Source organism: Durio zibethinus, chromosome 17 (assembly GCF_047325235.1).
Source record: "Durio zibethinus cultivar Kanyao isolate XHJ-2024 chromosome 17, ASM4732523v1, whole genome shotgun sequence".
Taxonomy (NCBI): domain Eukaryota; kingdom Viridiplantae; phylum Streptophyta; class Magnoliopsida; order Malvales; family Malvaceae; genus Durio; species Durio zibethinus.
This window is the reverse complement of record NC_143178.1, coordinates 24494660-24512452: the sequence shown is the minus strand read 5'-3', so window position 1 is coordinate 24512452 and position 17793 is coordinate 24494660. Positions and strand designations below refer to the sequence as shown.

General features: G+C 33.1%; 3 protein-coding genes and 1 pseudogene across 7 annotated transcripts; 1 reads left to right on the top strand and 3 right to left on the bottom strand.

Annotated features, from left to right (window-relative positions):
* Positions 1-3091: 3091 nt before the first annotated feature.
* LOC149514157 (RNA pseudouridine synthase 7-like) lies at positions 3092-8414 on the bottom strand (annotated as a pseudogene). Its single transcript, XR_016328940.1, has 4 exons — positions 7987-8414; positions 7165-7259; positions 6275-6406; positions 3092-3361 (listed from the first exon to the last, which is right to left on the bottom strand). The product of XR_016328940.1 is annotated as an RNA pseudouridine synthase 7-like (transcript).
* A 24-nt stretch (positions 8415-8438) lies between these two features.
* LOC111285147 (membrane-anchored ubiquitin-fold protein 3-like) lies at positions 8439-10922 on the top strand. Of its 2 annotated transcripts, none has more exons than XM_022874432.2 (4): positions 8439-8590; positions 8686-8876; positions 9692-9862; positions 10586-10922. In XM_022874432.2, exons 2-4 carry the CDS (start codon positions 8747-8749, stop codon positions 10639-10641), a joined length of 357 nt encoding a protein of 118 aa, XP_022730167.1. In that variant the 5' UTR covers positions 8439-8590; positions 8686-8746; the 3' UTR covers positions 10642-10922. The 2 variants fall into 2 exon arrangements, with proteins under 2 accessions (XP_022730167.1, XP_022730175.1); XM_022874440.2 differs by having other exon boundaries at positions 8479-8590; positions 8660-8876.
* Positions 10923-11128: 206 nt separating this feature from the next.
* LOC111285138 (glutamate-1-semialdehyde 2,1-aminomutase 2, chloroplastic-like) lies at positions 11129-13587 on the bottom strand. Of its 2 annotated transcripts, XM_022874409.2 has the most exons (3): positions 13275-13586; positions 12829-13002; positions 11129-12367 (listed from the first exon to the last, which is right to left on the bottom strand). In XM_022874409.2, the coding sequence occupies exons 1-3, from the start codon at positions 13461-13463 to the stop codon at positions 11300-11302; spliced, it is 1431 nt and encodes a 476-aa protein (XP_022730144.2). In that variant the 5' UTR covers positions 13464-13586; the 3' UTR covers positions 11129-11299. The 2 variants fall into 2 exon arrangements, with proteins under 2 accessions (XP_022730144.2, XP_022730155.2); XM_022874420.2 differs by lacking the exon at positions 12829-13002 and having other exon boundaries at positions 13275-13587.
* A 1349-nt stretch (positions 13588-14936) lies between these two features.
* LOC111289841 (protein TAPETUM DETERMINANT 1-like) lies at positions 14937-16950 on the bottom strand. 2 transcript variants are annotated; one of them, XM_022881191.2, is made up of 3 exons: positions 16684-16950; positions 16325-16429; positions 14937-15774 (listed from the first exon to the last, which is right to left on the bottom strand). In XM_022881191.2, the coding sequence occupies exons 1-3, from the start codon at positions 16760-16762 to the stop codon at positions 15431-15433; spliced, it is 528 nt and encodes a 175-aa protein (XP_022736926.1). In that variant the 5' UTR covers positions 16763-16950; the 3' UTR covers positions 14937-15430. The 2 variants fall into 2 exon arrangements, with proteins under 2 accessions (XP_022736926.1, XP_089602843.1); XM_089746717.1 differs by having other exon boundaries at positions 15298-15768; positions 16684-16904.
* Positions 16951-17793: the final 843 nt, after the last annotated feature.

The window sequence follows — 17793 nt, the reverse complement described above, 5'->3', positions numbered from 1 at the left end:
TTCTTTAAAATTTAAATTAAAAATAAAATATAAAATAAAACAATTAATAAAAATTTTTAAAAAAGAGAATAAAATGTGTGCATCAACGTGGTAACATTCTGCATTGCATGCATGACATAGTTTTTTTGCTAAAAATAAATTTGAGCCTCCGAATATGAGATTTTAAGGTATTTCGAGAAGCGATGCCTAAAAAATCTCTAAGTGAGAATGAGTTCTTCTAATATTATCAATGTATCGAAACATTTGAAGAATTATTTCGATAAAATGGTTCTAATTTATTTTTCTCAAATAAAATTCAGCACTATAAAAACTAATTCCCAATAAATAAAAAAATCAAAAAAATTATTTTTCAAACACCGAAAATAAGATTTTTTTTTATCAAAATCAAAGGATAACACGTAGTTAAGTGGTATCATTTTTAAACAGATACTATGGGGGTGCTAAGCTTTCCTCACGCATAATCGACTCCTGAACTCAAATTGTTTCATAAACCATAAAATTATCTTTTTAATAAATTTTAATTAATTTTATTAAAAAAATAAATTTTAATAAGTGATCAATCACATTTAACAAAAAAATTAATGATGACTTTATTATATTTTTATTTTATTTTTAAATTCATCGAATGAACACAAAACTATTACGACAATAATAAAATATGAAAAGAGATAATTGGGGTGCAAATAGCACCGTCTTAAAATTTTTCAAGTAGTGCTTCATAATTGAACTTCATAATTGAACTTGTTGGCATTGCTAATAAGCCATTTATTTAGGGTACACTTTCTATGGTCAATCCGATCCACCAACCACATTTTGCCACTCTGAAGTTAGTACCTTCTGAATTTATTCTTTCATTCTTGAAGGAATTTTTTACCTTTGTAAACAAGTACCTTACACCCCAATGATCAAACAAGGACTGCATGCTTCCTAAATCTGAATGGTGGAGAATCTCAGACTCTGTCAATAGTGTCCACTGACTCGAAAGTACAGTATCAAGTTGATCTAAATGGCCCACTATATATATTAGTTTTTTTTTTTTTTGGAAAAAGTATAGAAGTAAGAGAAGTCAAGGAGATTTATGGATTTTTTTAAAGATTTTATCGCTTACCAACTGTGAAGGTTCAAATTTAATTGTTTTTGTATCTAAGACTCTAAACCTTAATCACTTATATCAATTTTTATTGGCTTATTAATTTAACTTCTAGGCATAATGAAAAAGAAAAAAAAAAGTGTTGGGGGAGGAGGGATTGGGACATTCTAGAGGAAATGATTGTCGATTTTTTCATGAAAATGCATGAATTATAAGGAAATTAAGAAGGGTTGATTCCAATCTTCTTTTCCTCAACCTCAATAAAAACAAGTAACATTAATTTCTTGCCAATGCAGCAGTCTTGGTTCAGTTCAGTAATTATGTCCTTTTGTTTCTGTCTAGCTAATGGATAATTCAAAGAATTGGGTCTCATTGCTTCCTCAAATTTGGCACTTTTTCAGGTCCCCCAAGCTTTCCACAACAGGTAGTACTGTAGCATCCTAGATTATTAAGAAAATATTAAAATTATGATGTATAAAATTTTATTGTTACTTGTAATTTCATCAAGAAAATATTAAAATTGTACTTAAAAGTAGGATATATGTGTCCTGATCTTCCACAATATTGCTGCCTACCTCAGCCAACTCAAGTCCTAATGACAGATTTTTTTTTTTTTTTTTTCATATTATGACTCAAGGATAGGAACCAATAGACAGGTCGGGCATACCCATTTCTCTAGGATTTTGAACCTCACAGCTCACAAAGATAAGGAGGAGGATGGAACAGCTGAGGACCCTTTTCCCCTTTTCCCCTCCAATAATTTCCCCTTTCTTTTATATAGATAATCCAGTGATCAACATGAATTATAGCACATTTATCTTCTGGTTTTTGTTCTATAGATTATTTGATTGGAAGGCACTAAAATACAATTTGTGAATCTTTATTTTCTTTTAGTCTTAGCTTCATTGCCTGGAAGTGGAGGCAGCACGTCATACATTTCTTTAAGATTTTTTTTCTTTTCCTCAAATCTCAGTCATCCAAGTAACAAAAGGATTCTAATAATTGAGATTGGCATTAACATGCATATCTGCTTCTTTACTTCTTTTCTGGTACAAGATAAGATACATGGGGTACTACTTCAAGCTTAGCTCTGCCAAGTGCCAACCCACATTTCTATCACAGCAAATCCCCATGCAGAAAAAAGAAAAAAAAGGGTTTTGTTGTACAGAAACTTTGATGATAAGGTTGACACTTGATGCGTGATGTCAAGTTATTAATCATTTCCATCATTTACAAAAAGCTTGAAGAAGATTTGAGACAAGCAAGCGAGAAATACGTAATGAAAAGCAACCAATTTTTGCAAAGTTGAGACGATAAGATCACCCTTACATAAGCAAAAGTTCCCTTCCAGACAGACCCTTTTTCCGGCATTAAAGAATGCATTTCTATCTGCTGGGAGAGTCACTAGCTCACTTCTCCCGGATTCAGTGTGCCTTTGTAGGCGAAGTCCATTCTTTGTTCATGAAAGTGTATGCACTGATTGTTCATTCACATTGAAATAATTCAACAAAGTTGGCTTTTCTTTTCTTTTTATCCGATCTATGGATGCCACAGTATTTGCATGACATCAGAGAAACTAATGATTTTTCATTAATCATCAAAAGTGAACAAATTTAAAACCACATGCTAAACCAAAACTTTTGTCGAAAGCCACCCAAAATAAAGAGTCAATATCAATCTAAAAGTTTCTCATTTGCTCAACTTGATCTGTCGCTATAGGATGAAAATCCAGCTGAAAATGCCAGATTGAGGTAGAATTGTCTAACCAGTGCGTAATCCTACTGAAAAAGATGGATTAAAATAAATGGCATGAATGCATCCCAAAGGAAGCTTTATGAGCATCTATGGAGAGAAGATAAATAGTGTAAAGCAGGCTTCAGCTCAGCATGTGTTTATAAACAGTTAGAAACTGCTGGTAAAAAAGAATTTAAACTACTACATCGATTAAACTTATTTAATTTATTGTAATTGTTCAATTTCAACATTTTTTCCACAAAGACCTTTGTTTCCTTGGCCCAAAAACTCATTACCTACCTGCCAAAGGGATGAATTCTACAATATTCAGCAAATTATAGGAATGAGAGAGCAGTGCATTTTCTCAGAAGAACAAGAAAAAAAGTAAGAACAAAATTAAATTTGCAATATCCAATCAGGATATGGGCATTCATAAACCCATTCCGGTCCAGAGTACAGAACACAATGTTGCCATAATCCCTCTTCATGCCCATTAGATCTGCCATTATCGCAAAAATAGTCAGTAGCAAAGTGCAGCTATTAGATTTTGTACTTAAAAATAAGATTGTCATAACTGTAGATAGTTGTTATGCAAATAAAGTAGAATGCTAATCATCTTCTAAGGTCGGTCAAATGTAACTTTGATAACTATACTTTAGCTACTTCATCATAAATGTTTCTACAAGAGCTGGTGCTTGGTAAAACACAGCCTAATTTCCTAACTCATTGGCTTTTATTAACATTGATTCCAATTTAAACAAGAATGATAGTTTAAGGCAAACCACCTTGCCCTCAAGGTGGGATCAAAGTTGACACCACAAGCCATGCACTAACCTCTTCAATTGTAACAAAGAACCTTCTAAATTACAATTTAATGACAAGTAGCAGCCTAATAAAGAAAGATTTGAGTGAAAGAAACATATTCACCAAATTAATCCACCATCTTCCTTTTCTCCTACTTGTGACGCCTACCTAGAATATACAAAATCTACAGATAATGGACTAAAAAATGAGTCAAGGATAGGTGACAATTTAGACAAACTCATGGGCTGGGTCAGGCTCATGCCAAGTTTGACATAATATTCCAGCCGTTTGAGCAAGTTTAGGCTCGATCTTATCTGAATTTTCGAGCTTAATTTTTTGTCTAAGTCTGTTCTTATATATAATAATAAAATTTAAATTTGTCCAAAGCATAGGTATTTAATATTAGAAAAAAAAGTTTTTTTATTTTTTTAAATTATTAATTTAACTAATTTAATTAATTTTAATTAAATTTATAACTCATTTGGGCTTGAGTCCAATACAATTTAAAATTTATTATTATTTTGTATGAAAATTAAGTTTTATCATATCACAAGTAATAAAATAAATGAGTCTTATCAATTATAAAAAATAAAACAAATGAGTTTTGTCTCATTAATTTTTGAATTGAATTGAATCGGACTCGAGCTTTAAATGATGATACCTAAGTCTGACTTTATTTTTTTATCAGACCTCATTTATTTGTTAGACTTATTTAGCATACTTAATATTTATGTTTAAATTCTTCAAAATTTGGAACAAATTTTCAAGTTTAATCAGACCGCCGAGCCCACGAGCAAATCCAAGTGACATCTTGCTTTGCTTCTTTCTTCTGTTTATAACTAGCTGAAAAAAACTTGCAATAAAATGCTACGGAATTTTATCCGACGTTTTTCTTCAAATGTGTAACTTACCCTGTTTCTAAATAGATTGAATTAGTAAGGAGACCTTGCATGAAGAATTTTCATTTGGTAGTGGGAAGTGATCAGAAGGCATCAAAACAAAACAAATGAAAACAAATTTTTAGATACACCTTTCAAATTCAATTAATACATAAACCCGGAATTAAATAAATCATGAATAGCTAGTAAATTTAATTGTTATTGCTGTTTACAGTACAAATCTCATTTTGCAAGAAACAAGCACTAGCGTTAGGAATGACAAATGGTTATCTGAAGCTTGGGTTCAATTTCTGGCTTTCTACTCTTATTAATGGTTTAAAGGCACCAGCATAGTATCTTGTTAATGATTTCAATTCAGTACTTCATAAAAACATGTAACTTAGGTTTTGTTTGATTGATATTTTTTGTTTTTTAACGAAAAGCAAAAAATAAAAATATACCAAAAACAAGTGACAAATAGAAAAAGAAACGAAAACATTAATTAATCGAGTCTCTTATTTCCTATAAAACAAAAAATTTTATTGACAATGTAATGTACAGTTATCAAGTATCAAGTAATTGTCAGAATAAATAATTATCAATGCTGAATTTTCTACTTATGGTAGTTGGATATCTTGACAGTGATGGTACAAAACGAATAAGAGGCGCTCTGGTCAACAATATTTGATACGGTTCCAGGCCATATAACAGATTCTTGACAAGCATCAAGCAGAAAATGTCAGAATAGAAGATGACAAGCATTATAAACTGCATTATAAAATTACAACTAACGGCTTATTGACAAGAATATATGTAGTCGTAACGAGAGAAGAGCTAGGACATGAGAGTACGGAATAGAAGAAATTTCAATTACATTGAACATATATAATCACAAGAAAAAAAAAATGTCTTACCTGTTTGGAGCTAAATTAGGACAGTGTGCACACATAGGATCAATGCCAGGAAGAGCAGCAGTTCTATCAGAAATAAATATGACAATTTAAAATATTATATGATAACATGATATAAAAATAATATTAATAAAAGATACGAAAATAATATGATTTAAAAATTTTAAAAAAATTATAAATAGATTTAATAAAACAAAAAAAATTATATTTTACGTTTTTATATCAATATAAATTATAACATAAATATTTATATAAAATATCATATAAATATAATATTTTACACTATATAATAATATAAATTATCATATTTATAAAAATAGTCCTAGGGCGATCAATAACATTGTCTAAATGGTAAAGCATGCCATTGAATATTGGATGGCTCGTACACTGCAGATGCACACTTATCAATGTCCACAAAATTTAGTGTCAGAAAAATATGCAGTTACTGGAAATGACGTATTCAAAACTATCGAGTTAGAAAAATATAAAGGAATCTAGTATAGTTACTAAATAATAAAAACTTAATCACAGGAAAGTATATGTATTACTTGTCCATAGGAAACATAAACGCAAAACAAGTTCATTGACAAATACAAGCAATTTCGAGATTGTCAGAAACCAAATGTAAGAACCTTTCCAAGAAACAAAGCCATAGAAAAAAGTTTAAACTTTAAAAGCCAATTGAGAATGCCAAAATTATAAAACAGAAAATAATTGCATGCAACATAATTTCAGAAGGGACCCAAAATTGTTTACAAAGAGTTATCAAAAGCAAACCCTGTCAGCTAAAACAACCACGTACCTATCCTTTAATGGTGTTGAAAAAATTACTTTATATTCGCCGTGCGTTATCTTAATTGATGAGTGCGCCCAGTAATTGCATCGGTTCATACAAGACAATGCTATGAGTCCCATTGTTACTAATCCTAGTAAACTTTGCACAAGCAGCCATTCCCTTCAAGGTACTATCACCATTAGAGATGGCAATCCTGAGACCAGAAAATCTAGTCGATGAATGGCTGACATGATATCATCAGAAAAAAGCAGAAAACCCTGCTTTCATAATTTCACCAAACAAAAAACTGCAAACAGGTTAAATTAGGATGCAGAAAGTACAGAGGTACAGTTACACAGAGTCACTGACATCAGATGGTAAGAAGAAAGAAACGTTCCTACTCTCCTCATTCAATAGATAAGCACATTGTTTAGACTCCTCAACAGCCATTTAGATTAGGGTGGAGCAATTAATCGATTCAATCTAATTTTTATTCAATAAATAATTAAATCGATTAAAATTTTTTTAATTATTGATCATAACATAATTGATTAAAATCGGTTCAATTCGATTAAATAACCAAACTTTTTATTTTATTTTCCTTTTATTAATAACAATTATTTGATCATAAATTTAATTTAATAAAATTCAACTTTAAATATCATTCAAACTAAATAATTAAAAATTTTAATAATTTCAATAATATTTTACTGAACAAATAAAATAAAAATACTCATATCAATTTTTTATTCTTATTTATTAAAAAATTAGTTAATTTGATCGGTTCAATTATTAATTTTAAAAATAAAAAATTGACCAAATTAATTAATTTAATCAATAAAAATATAACTATAATCAAAATCAAATAAATCAAATCGAATCAATAAAATTCATTCGATTTTAATAAATCTACTCGATTCAAATCGACTTTTACTCGCTAGTGAAAAGAACTATACTTCCCCAAAGACTTACAGGAACATATGCTGGTTTGCAGACTGTCAGTACATCGGATTCATTTCAAAGAATTTCAACCTCCCAAGCCATGACTGGTGGTTCATGCCTACAACCTTTGCAGCATCAATTACAAGTTTTATAACTTCAAAATGAAATCATGAAGCATGAAAAAAATTTTAAAAAAAAAAAACTTTATTCAAACAGAGCAAACAAAAACCATAAAGAAGAAAAAATAAATTTGAAAACTTTATATAAAGATTTTCCAATCAGTGTATGTATGAACCAAAAAGAACTGTTCTTCCTCGGCAATATTGTTCCAAAAAAAAAACATTTTCTTTTAAAGATTTAATGAAATTCCACGAGATCAGCATTCACGTGTATTTTTTTAATTAAAAGTGTTATTTGTATTTTTTTTAATATATCTATGAATTTTATAACATATTAATTTTGAATTACAATTAAAATATGTAAAAAAAAATTACTTTAAATATCATAAATAAATATTATTATATTAAATTATTTTTTGCTTCATTGTGAAAATTTTTTAAAAAATCCACAACTGTAATGAGATAAATTATTATTATTTTATTTGTTATATTCGTAATTCCGATGCATCCAACGTGAATGAAAACGCGACCAGACCTTCGTTATAGGTACAGGAAGCAACAGCAAGAAAATTCTACAAAGGACCTTTGCTTGAAACTTGTAACACATTTCAATCAAGTACACATGAATTAATACAAATTAACCAACAAAATTGAGGCTATGATATCATCAAAGAGTAGTAACTGGAAGATTTAAGATCAAAGAGAAATTTTTTAAAAGAGTAACGAAAATTACATAGTAATCTTCAGGTCGGTCTCTGAACTCTTGAGCGAACAAATCCACGATCGTTTTACCCACTCGTCGCTATTAGCCTGCGCAAAATCAATCATGAAAAATCGTACCTTTTGATGAAATAAGCAGAGTTAGGGTTTATATGCGGTTTAAAAGATTCGTTAAAAACTGAAATCAGAACAAATAACAGACAGATAAACAGAAAGAAACTAACGTGAGAGACGAACTCGAAATAGTACGGCCTTCGCCGTAAAATTCCCGCCAAAAAATGGAGCTTTTGATTTTTTTTTTTTTGTTGATCTGATTGAAAGGAATTATCTACGCTGTAGAAGTAGACAAAACGAGAGGGAAAGGGGATTCGACTCTAAAACGACGGCGTAGTATAATAGTATAGACAACGACGTTTCTACCGCTTTCGCAACGAATCTCAACCAAACGACAGCGTTTTGGTGGTGCCGTTAGGGCTTTTGGAAGATGGCAAGACTTATTTGTCTTCTTCAGTTCACCAAACACCAATCTTTCAGAAAGACCCATTAAAATAAAAAATAAAAAAAAAAAAAACTTCAAGAGGGAGCTTCAAATTAATCAACAACTACCCAAATTTCAGGTTTGAATTTTGATCCTCTTCTGTTTTTGTGTCGTCTTTAAAAATTTTAACTTTGGTTGAATTTTTCAGTTTGGTTTTAATTTGTGGAAATTTAGGCGGCGGGATTTGATTTGATGTGCCGAACCCTAGGGTAAGAAGGACGAGAAGTGAGCGGAAATGCCGGAGGAGGATTTGGTGGATATAAAGTTCAGGCTTTATGACGGGTCGGATATCGGGCCATTTCGGTACTCGGCTACATCCACGGTGGATATGCTTAAGCAAAGAATTGTCTCTGATTGGCCCAAAGGTTTATCATCAGCCAATCTTCTTTTATTTGTTTCATTTCTTCTCTAATTGCTTATGAAGTTTTAAAGATTTATGGGCGAATTTCAGTTCAATTAGGAAGAAATGTTGTTTGTGCCGAGCAGTCCGAGAAAGGTAAAATCCTGAAATCTCAGAGGAATTAGAGCGGTTAAGAACAAAGGTTGTACGTGGTCTCAGCATTTATTTCTTAACCGCTCTCTTTCTCTCTCCTATGATTTTAGGATTTTATCCTCCTCGGACAACTCGACACAAGCAAATGTTTGCTGAACAGTAATCCAAATTTGGAGTATGAACCTAATTATTCTGAAGAAAAATGAAGAAACCAATATAGGGTTAGTCATGGGATGCAATAAGAAAGGATTGTTTCATAGCACAAGGTAATAACAGAGTTTTATGCTAGATAATTTTAGGAACTTGGGTTCTAAATTCTTTCTATATTGTTGATGCATTTGGTGCATAATGTGAAAATGATTGATAAGAATTGCAATATGTTGTTATGAATGTATGTTTGGAGAGAAGGCTAAATTTGGCTATATAAACTGTAAATACATGTTATTTGTTGTGAATCCTTAAATTGTTGTGGGAATGTTCCATTGCTTAAAGGGGTTGCAGAAAGAATGAATTTTATTCCGAATATCGACAAATTCGCTCAAAGAATGCATCAACTTTTGCTGTCTTGTTGCCTTACTTTCTATCAACAATCTTCAGAATTTTTGTATCATAGAAGGAAGCAAAAAGGCTAATAGTTTGAAGCATTTTGTTTTAATTTTCTTAAATGTTGTTTCTGCCCTTACTTAGGTAAGACAATTATTCCAAAGGCAGTGAATGAAGTCAAACTGATAAGCTCTGGTAAAATTTTGGAAAACAGCAAGACTGTTGGTCAGTGTAAAGAACCCTTTGGTGAAGTTGCAGGTGGGGTTATCATAATGCATGTTGTAGTACAGCCTTCTCCTGCAAAAACTACATCAGGTATTCTATATCTTCATCTTCATGTAGAACTATTTTCTTCCGATTTCAAGATCCCTCGCTCTTATTTGCGTTTAAGGTGCTTAGCTTGCCCACCAAAGTGGACATTAGGATGTCTGGCTGTTTAACATGGATCTGCATTTGCACTCATAGCGATAGCTAAAAGCTGAAACTTCAAATTGCTTTTGACTGTTACCATCTATTAGGTGGACAATTGATAGTCTTTTTTACAGATATGTTACGTATCCAATTTTCAGGTGGAGAATTTTCTCTATTTACTTAAAGATTTTAAACTAATCCATTGTGTATGTGCATTTTGGGAGAAAAATGTGGAACTGAGAACCGTTGACTGTTGTTTAAATTTCATCATTGATGATTGACAATCAAACTGCTCAAGTTATGTTGAACCTACCAGAGGCCTTCTTTTCACTTACCTTTATTCATTACTAAAGAGATCCTCCTAGCCATTTTTGCATCTTTCTACATTTCTTCACAAAATGATATGCTCCATTAAACTCAAGAAGCTATTAGCCATGGGATTGTATTTTGTCTTTGAGGTCAATAATCTGTAAACCGGTTGCTCTGTAAAATTACAATAGTATACCTTTTCTTATAGTATTAACTAAAACGTTATCAAAGTGGTAGCCATTGAGGTGGTACTTCTGTAATTTCTTAAAATTTCAAATATTGACTCGTCCACTCATGCTTGGTTTTCTGTCTGAACAGAAAAGAAGATTGATGATTCACCCAGAAAGATTGTATGCTCGTGTTCCATTTTATGAAGGCAAACATGTAGAGTTGGAAAATTGTTTATGATGGTAACAATGTGTAGGTAAGTAAACGTTGAAAAGTTCATGTTTACAAGTTCTTAATGGAGTGATGATGATGTGCATTTTTCTTTTCTTTTGTTCCTTTAGTCTCTTCTTTGGTTCTTTCCAAATACTAGCTTGAATCATTTGTAAAGTTGTATAAGACTACGAAACCAAATGTACACCAAATTGCAAGGAGAAATGCCTTTGTATAAATGCCATCTGTTTACTAATAATGAAATGTCTGTTGGACACATGGGAGTTCATATATTTTTGTCGTGTAAAACATGTACAATTCGTATATCTATGTCATGTTTTTCATAAAAATTATGTTTCACAATTTGTATTAACAAAAAAACATGATACATTTTTGCTACTTAGTTAAACCTATATGTGGATGTTGTTAAAATTTTAAACCCGTCACATTCGAATTTTTTTTGTCGTATTTTAGATTGCTAGGTGCCAAAAGATTTTAACATTTCATGCATTGTAATTTGAAAAGTACATCTAAGCAAGATTCAAAGTTTTAATTCGGTGGCAAAATGGTCAATCATGCAAGAAGAAAAAGAGAACAAAAAAGGGCAGGACAAAGAACAGGATCACAACAATCAAAGATACTGCTATAGACTCCTTAAATCTTGCTAAGAACTTTCTCAGCTGCTGCAATTGTCTTTTGGATGTCTTCAGAAGAATGTGCCAAGCTAGTAAATCCAGCTTCAAACCGAGAAGGTGCAAAGTATACACCTTCCTCCAGCATTCCCCTGTAAAACCTGGCAAATTTTGCTGCATCACTTTTCTTTGCATCATCGAAGTTGTGAACAGGCCCTTCCGTGAAGAAAAATCCAAACATCCCCCTAATATACCCTCCACAAATTGCATGTCCTGTCTTCTTTCCAGTATCTAGAATGCCTTGAACAAGTTCTCTCGTGATCTTATCCAAGTATTCATAAGTACCTGGCTCCTTCAACCGCTTAAGGGTCTGTATCCCAGCTGTCATTGCTAATGGGTTCCCACTCAAGGTTCCAGCTTGGTACATTGGCCCCGCTGGTGCCACCATCTCCATAATCTCCCTTCTTCCTCCATATGCACCAACAGGCAGACCACCACCAATTATCTTCCCTAGGGTTGTTAAATCTGGAGTTACGCCAAAATACTCCTGAGCCCCGCCATAAGACAAGCGAAATCCGGTCATCACTTCATCAAAGATGAGGAGAGCACCACTTTCCTTGGTTAGGCAACGTATGGCTTCAAGGAAGTCAGGTTTAGGCGGAATGAAGCCAGAGTTTCCAACAACAGGTTCAAGAATAATCGCAGCAAGTTCTCCTTTTTTACTTCTAAAGAGATTTTCCACAGTTGATATGTCATTGAAAGGGGCAGTTAGAGTTTCAAAAGTAGCTGCTTTAGGAACACCAGGAGAGTCGGGCAGCCCTAGGGTAGCAACTCCACTACCTGCCTTGACAAGAAATGGATCAGCATGGCCATGGTAACAACCCTCAAATTTGATTATCTTTTCTCGGCCAGTAAAGGCTCGGGCAAGGCGTAGCACTCCCATGCATGCTTCTGTACCAGAGTTTACGAAACGAACCATTTCAATGCTAGGAACAGCAGAGATTACCATCTCAGCCAAAACATTCTCAAGAAGACAAGGAGCGCCAAAGCTGGTTCCTTTCTTCATTGTTTCAGCCAGGGCTGCAAGCACCTGCAGATATATGCAAAATCCATGAAGAATTATTAGTACATTAAAAGCAAATTTTAGCAATTATAACCCTCTTCTTTCCATTACTGACCCATTAACTCGTAGTTGAGATGATGATGCCTCCCATATAACTAAAAGAAATTCAAAAAAGTTTTTTGATACATATGAGGCCGCAGCCAAGGGAAGGTTGCAACTATTAGAATTTAAATTTCAGACTTGCTGAATACCACCTTTCAATATTACAAATGCATATATGGTATCAACTATCAATATCATTACCAAACAACAATAGCATGAAGAAATTCATGAACATTGAACTTATTGCAGTTTTCATTGAAAATCATAAACAAGAATGAAAGAGAAGGAACTATGTAAGATGCTAGCTCACATTAAAACAGTAAAATGCAAACGAGATATAAATATGTTACAAGGCAAATTTAGACTAAAGGAAGAAAACATCAAACCTCATCATCTGCATGACCAATTATTGCAGGGCCCCAGGAGCCAACGTAGTCAATATACTCATTCCCATCTATGTCCCACATATGAGAACCCTTAACAGAATCAAACACAATTGGTTGTCCACCAACAGATTGAAAGGCACGGACAGGAGAATTTACACCTCCAGGCATCAAATTCTACCCAAAAAAAAAGGTTCCTATAGAAGTCAGAGGACCAAGATTTCAAAAAAGCAGTGACCCGAAAAAGATATGAACAAACCCAAAAATAATATTAATTATGCACTTTACATATTAATTTTATATAGAAGTAAAATGAACAAACCCAGGTCGGCCAATCAATCAAATGACTTGAATTTAAGAAAAATTAACTTAACATGGCAAGATCCAAGCTATCCACTAGGAAGATCATGAAGAAGAAAAGGGCAAGCAGGGGAAGAGTTGATAATTACCTTGGCAACATTGAAAGCTTCTTCAGATTTTTGAAGGGTATAATTCTTCTTCTTATCTTCAACAGAGGCAGTCATTTTGACACGGAAACAAGAGGATCGTGAAAAAGGAAGTGCTTTAGGAAGCTTAGTAGAACAAGGTAGTAGGCCTAACCCACGTCCAACTCCAACTCCGCTGATTGAAGCCTCCATCTTTGTTCTCTTTCTTGCTTTGTCTCTCTCTGTTGCTCTTTTATCGCTCTGTGATCTTCATGTCAGTCTCAAGAAGAACAAGAAGCTGCTGAAATGGTAAAGCTGCATGAAAGATTGGACTTTTGAGTTTATATATGGCTGCGTGTGTGGATGGGTGTGCCCAAAGACGGATAGTCAAATTTTAATGTCTGAAATCAGGCTTGAGCATGGGCATTTCTGTCCAACAAGCTCAGCAATGGCTCAGAGGCCCACTAGGCCCTTTCTCTTGTGTGCCTTTTTTTTTTGTCTGGGATCCCTTGATATCTTATAGCCACTTTGACCTTAATTAATCCAGGATCAATTTGACTCGAATCCTCAATTAATCTAGAACCAAGTTGAGTCGAATCTTATAAGGGAGGTAAGCTCTCTCAAACTTATCTTTTTTATTCACAATACTCAAAATTAAAATCTTACTTAAAAAAATCTAATTATTTATCACTCAGATCAACAGACATTAGTGATATTATGCTATATATATTAGAATTTGTGATACTAATTAGTGAGTGAGAAAAAAATTGAAGTAAAAAATGGATTTTTCTTATGAAATAAATAATAAATAATATTATTATGGTTTTACTTACAGTCTAAAAACTCTACTAAAAATATAAAAAAAAAAAAAAAAAAACTCAAAAAATGAAGGGTTTTGATCATTGTAATCTTCAATAGTTGGTAAATAAGTTCAATGGCTCCATCCTATGATGACTTTCAGGGATGAGGGAAAAAAACAAAAAATGGATTTAAAATCATAATGCTCAATTTAATTAGAATCATTCTTTTTATATTTAATTTGGATTAATTTAGAATCTCAAATATATATATTAAATTCAAATCAAATTTTAGATTGAAAAACAAAAAAAAAAAAAAAAAAAACCAAAACAAATTATAATTTTTATTAACTTTTATATGTATTTTATATTTTTATTAAATAAAAATAATTATTTTATACCTAAATTTATTTAATTATATTAAAAATAATGTATAAAAAAATAAAAAAAATTTAAATTTAAAAAATCAAACAATAAAATTCAATTCAGATTAAATTATATGAAAATACTATTCAGATTGGAATGAAATTTTAAAAATTTATAATTCTATTTTTTATAAAAAAAATCAAATCAAATCCAATTATCTACCCTAATAACCATGGACAATATCAACCATTGCATGAGAAACGCACCATCAACCAGTAATTCCAGCTGTAGCAATCTTGCCTTATTTTGTTTGCGCATAAAAGGACAACCACAGGCAACGTCAAAAAAATTGACCAGTTGCATGAATGGCTAAAGACGATTTTTGCCGTCTCGGTGTCCCTAACAATCGTTAGAGAGAGAGAGAGAGAGTAGGATCAAAGAAACTGACGCCATAACCAGCAAAGTTGGCAAAGATGGCCATTCTCAAATATCAAAAACAATAAAGAACTAACAAAGCAAGCAGTATAAGAAGCATCATCTCATTCATTCATTCCCTTTTCAATGTCATGATCAGAACAACACACATTTTGATACAAAACATCCTCTAATCACAGTTTCATTTCTCGCATATTGCCTCAATATAGTGGTTCCTCATGCTTACAATCCATATACCACATTCCTATTTACAAAAGCCACAACCAAAATTCATGCTCGATCTTCATCCGACAAAACCGGTTCAGCTCAGTGATCATTCAAGTTTCATCTCTATCTCCGCAATGCCGTCAAGCAAAATTCACAATACAAACACTTTACAGTATATATCAATCTCCCGAAAGCACTCAAACCAGTAATGATATAAAGCTAAAGCAGAATCTGCAAAACCAAAAGGATCACAAGGGTATCTAGGTATGATGGCATCAAGTGTTGTAAACTAACCAGTAACCAGTCCTTGCTTTGAGTGGCTTTATATCAACACTGCTAGCTGTTTAATGTTTGTAGCAAGGTATTTGATGTTTACTAAGAACAGACCACACGGGATACAGAAAGAGGGTAAGGGAAGGTATTGGCATACTGAAATGAGAGTGTCCCACCAATGACTAAGGGCTTGCCGTCGTTGACAAGGCAGTCATTGTAGCGAAGGCGCTTGAAAATTTTGGGGTTGATGAGGCGAGCAGAGCTAAACCAGCCACAGTTTAGGTGAATTCCAGAGATGTCACAGCCAGTGACACACACATTCAGGATCTCAACAGTGTAGGTTGGTATGCCACTTGGGAGTGGGGCTGTGGGTCCCTGGTTGATAACAATATCAGCCTTGGTACACTTCTCTCCCCAGCTTCGGTTGGGTTCCTCCATTGCTGTTCCTGGGTACAAAAGCACCAAAAAAGACAAAAGCAAACAGGCTTTTATATTAAAATTCAGATAGTGAAAGGCTAACCTATCAAAACTGGTCCACTATTCTTTATAGCAATCCCAATAAAAAAAACAAAAGTTATGTGAAAAACCCACCTACCTAACCGTAAAGTTAAACGTCTACAGACAAAATACACTTTTTAGAGGGTGATTCACAGGAATTGTAGGGATATAGAAACAGACAACATTAACCCATAAAAGATTGGTATCAGGGGGGGGAAACAATGCAAATTGCTTTAAAGTTTAAAGCTTTCCATCTAACTCTAAAAGCACTTTTCTCCAAATTAAAGATATTTAAAATGACAGACCAGCATAAAAAGGTGCTACATTGCCCACTAGGCACAGTACAGCACCGATCACGGTGGGCTAAAAGCATTAGGCTTTCAATAACAAAGAGGGCCGAAGAGGCTGATAAAAACTTCGATGGATATTAAGATCCCAATACTATCAACAGTAACTGTATCGTCAAGGGCAAGACGACAGCCATAGTTTTTCACTTACCACGAAGAAGCTTGCGGTGTGGAGTGGGAAGTGTGTTGTTCCAATGCTTGATCCTAAACGCCAACAGCTTCAACCCCAATGAACCACTGATGTTTTTACCCTGACCTGCAACAAAAAATCCAAGAACAAATAAAAAATGATTATAAAATGAAAGGAATTTAGTTGAAAAAAGCCCTTTTTTATATACTATAATAATGAACAGAAAGAGACAAAGAGGAAGATAACAAGGAATATAAAAGGAAACATGGAGAACCCACCATGTTTGTAAAAGAGAGTATTCATCCACTTTCATAAAGGGAACAAAATATTAAACTAATAAAGCAAAATAAAAAGAGTATCTATGCATGTAAATCACGCACCTGAGAAAAACCCGACAAGGAAGAGGAATAATGCGGCGAAGGAAAACGAGGATAGTAACAAAAGGAGTCGTCGATTCATCGGTGAAAGCAAAATGACACTCAAAAAAACAACAAAAGAGAAACCCTATTCAGATTCTCTTCTGCTTTTCTCTCTCGGAAAAGCGAGTCAAAAGATCAACGAGTAGCTGCAAAGCTCAAAACGCCATGGAAAAAGCCTGCACAGCAGCGAAGAGTGTATTTTGTTGGGTGTTTCAGATACTGGAAAATCTGCATCAAAAAACAAACCTGGAAGACTTTATATAAGAACATCACATCCCATCCATCAAAATAAAATAAAAAAAAAAACAATTGAAAAACGAAAAAAGAAGATGAATAAACAACCGTCAGATCAGAATTAGGCGGTTCAGATTTGACTTTAACCAAAAAGAAAGTCTACAAACACCAACTAGGTTTCACGAGCTAAACTTTAGGCTCCAAACAGTAACCCCAAAACTACGGCGATTCGTACCAGACCTCTCTAAACAAAGAGTTTTCAAAAAACCATATTCATTTCAACTTTTTCTTTTCTGGGTTTCTTCTTGTTTTCCTGTCTCTCAAGAAACGAAGTGTTATTTTGGTGATCAAAGTAGCAGTTCTTGAGAAGAGCAAAAGAAGTGTTTGCATTCAAAAGGAGAAGAGAAATCCAAAACAACAAAAGAAAAGTCCCAAGTGAAAAAAAATTAGCTAAAAAAATGAAATAAAAAAAGTTGTCGAATTTGCTGAGCAGTCGACAAAGCAGAGAGCATAGTACACAAACAATGCAACAGCGACGCAGAGGAGAAGCAGACAGAGAGAGGCAAAATTCATTATAATAATCGAATTATTTCCTCTTTTACAAAGCATATTTGAAGAGACAAAAGTCGCACAAGAAGATAGTGAAACACAGAAATGACAAATCAGAAAAATCCCAAGAAAGTCGATCGCATTTATTTCAAACAAAATCCAGTTTTTTACTACAATAAACCATTTTTCTTCACATTTTCAATGGAAGAAACAAAGAGAGGTTCTTCATGGACATACAGTCGAATCAATAGCAGAGTACAATCAACTCTGAAACGCGTGCGTTTAGGG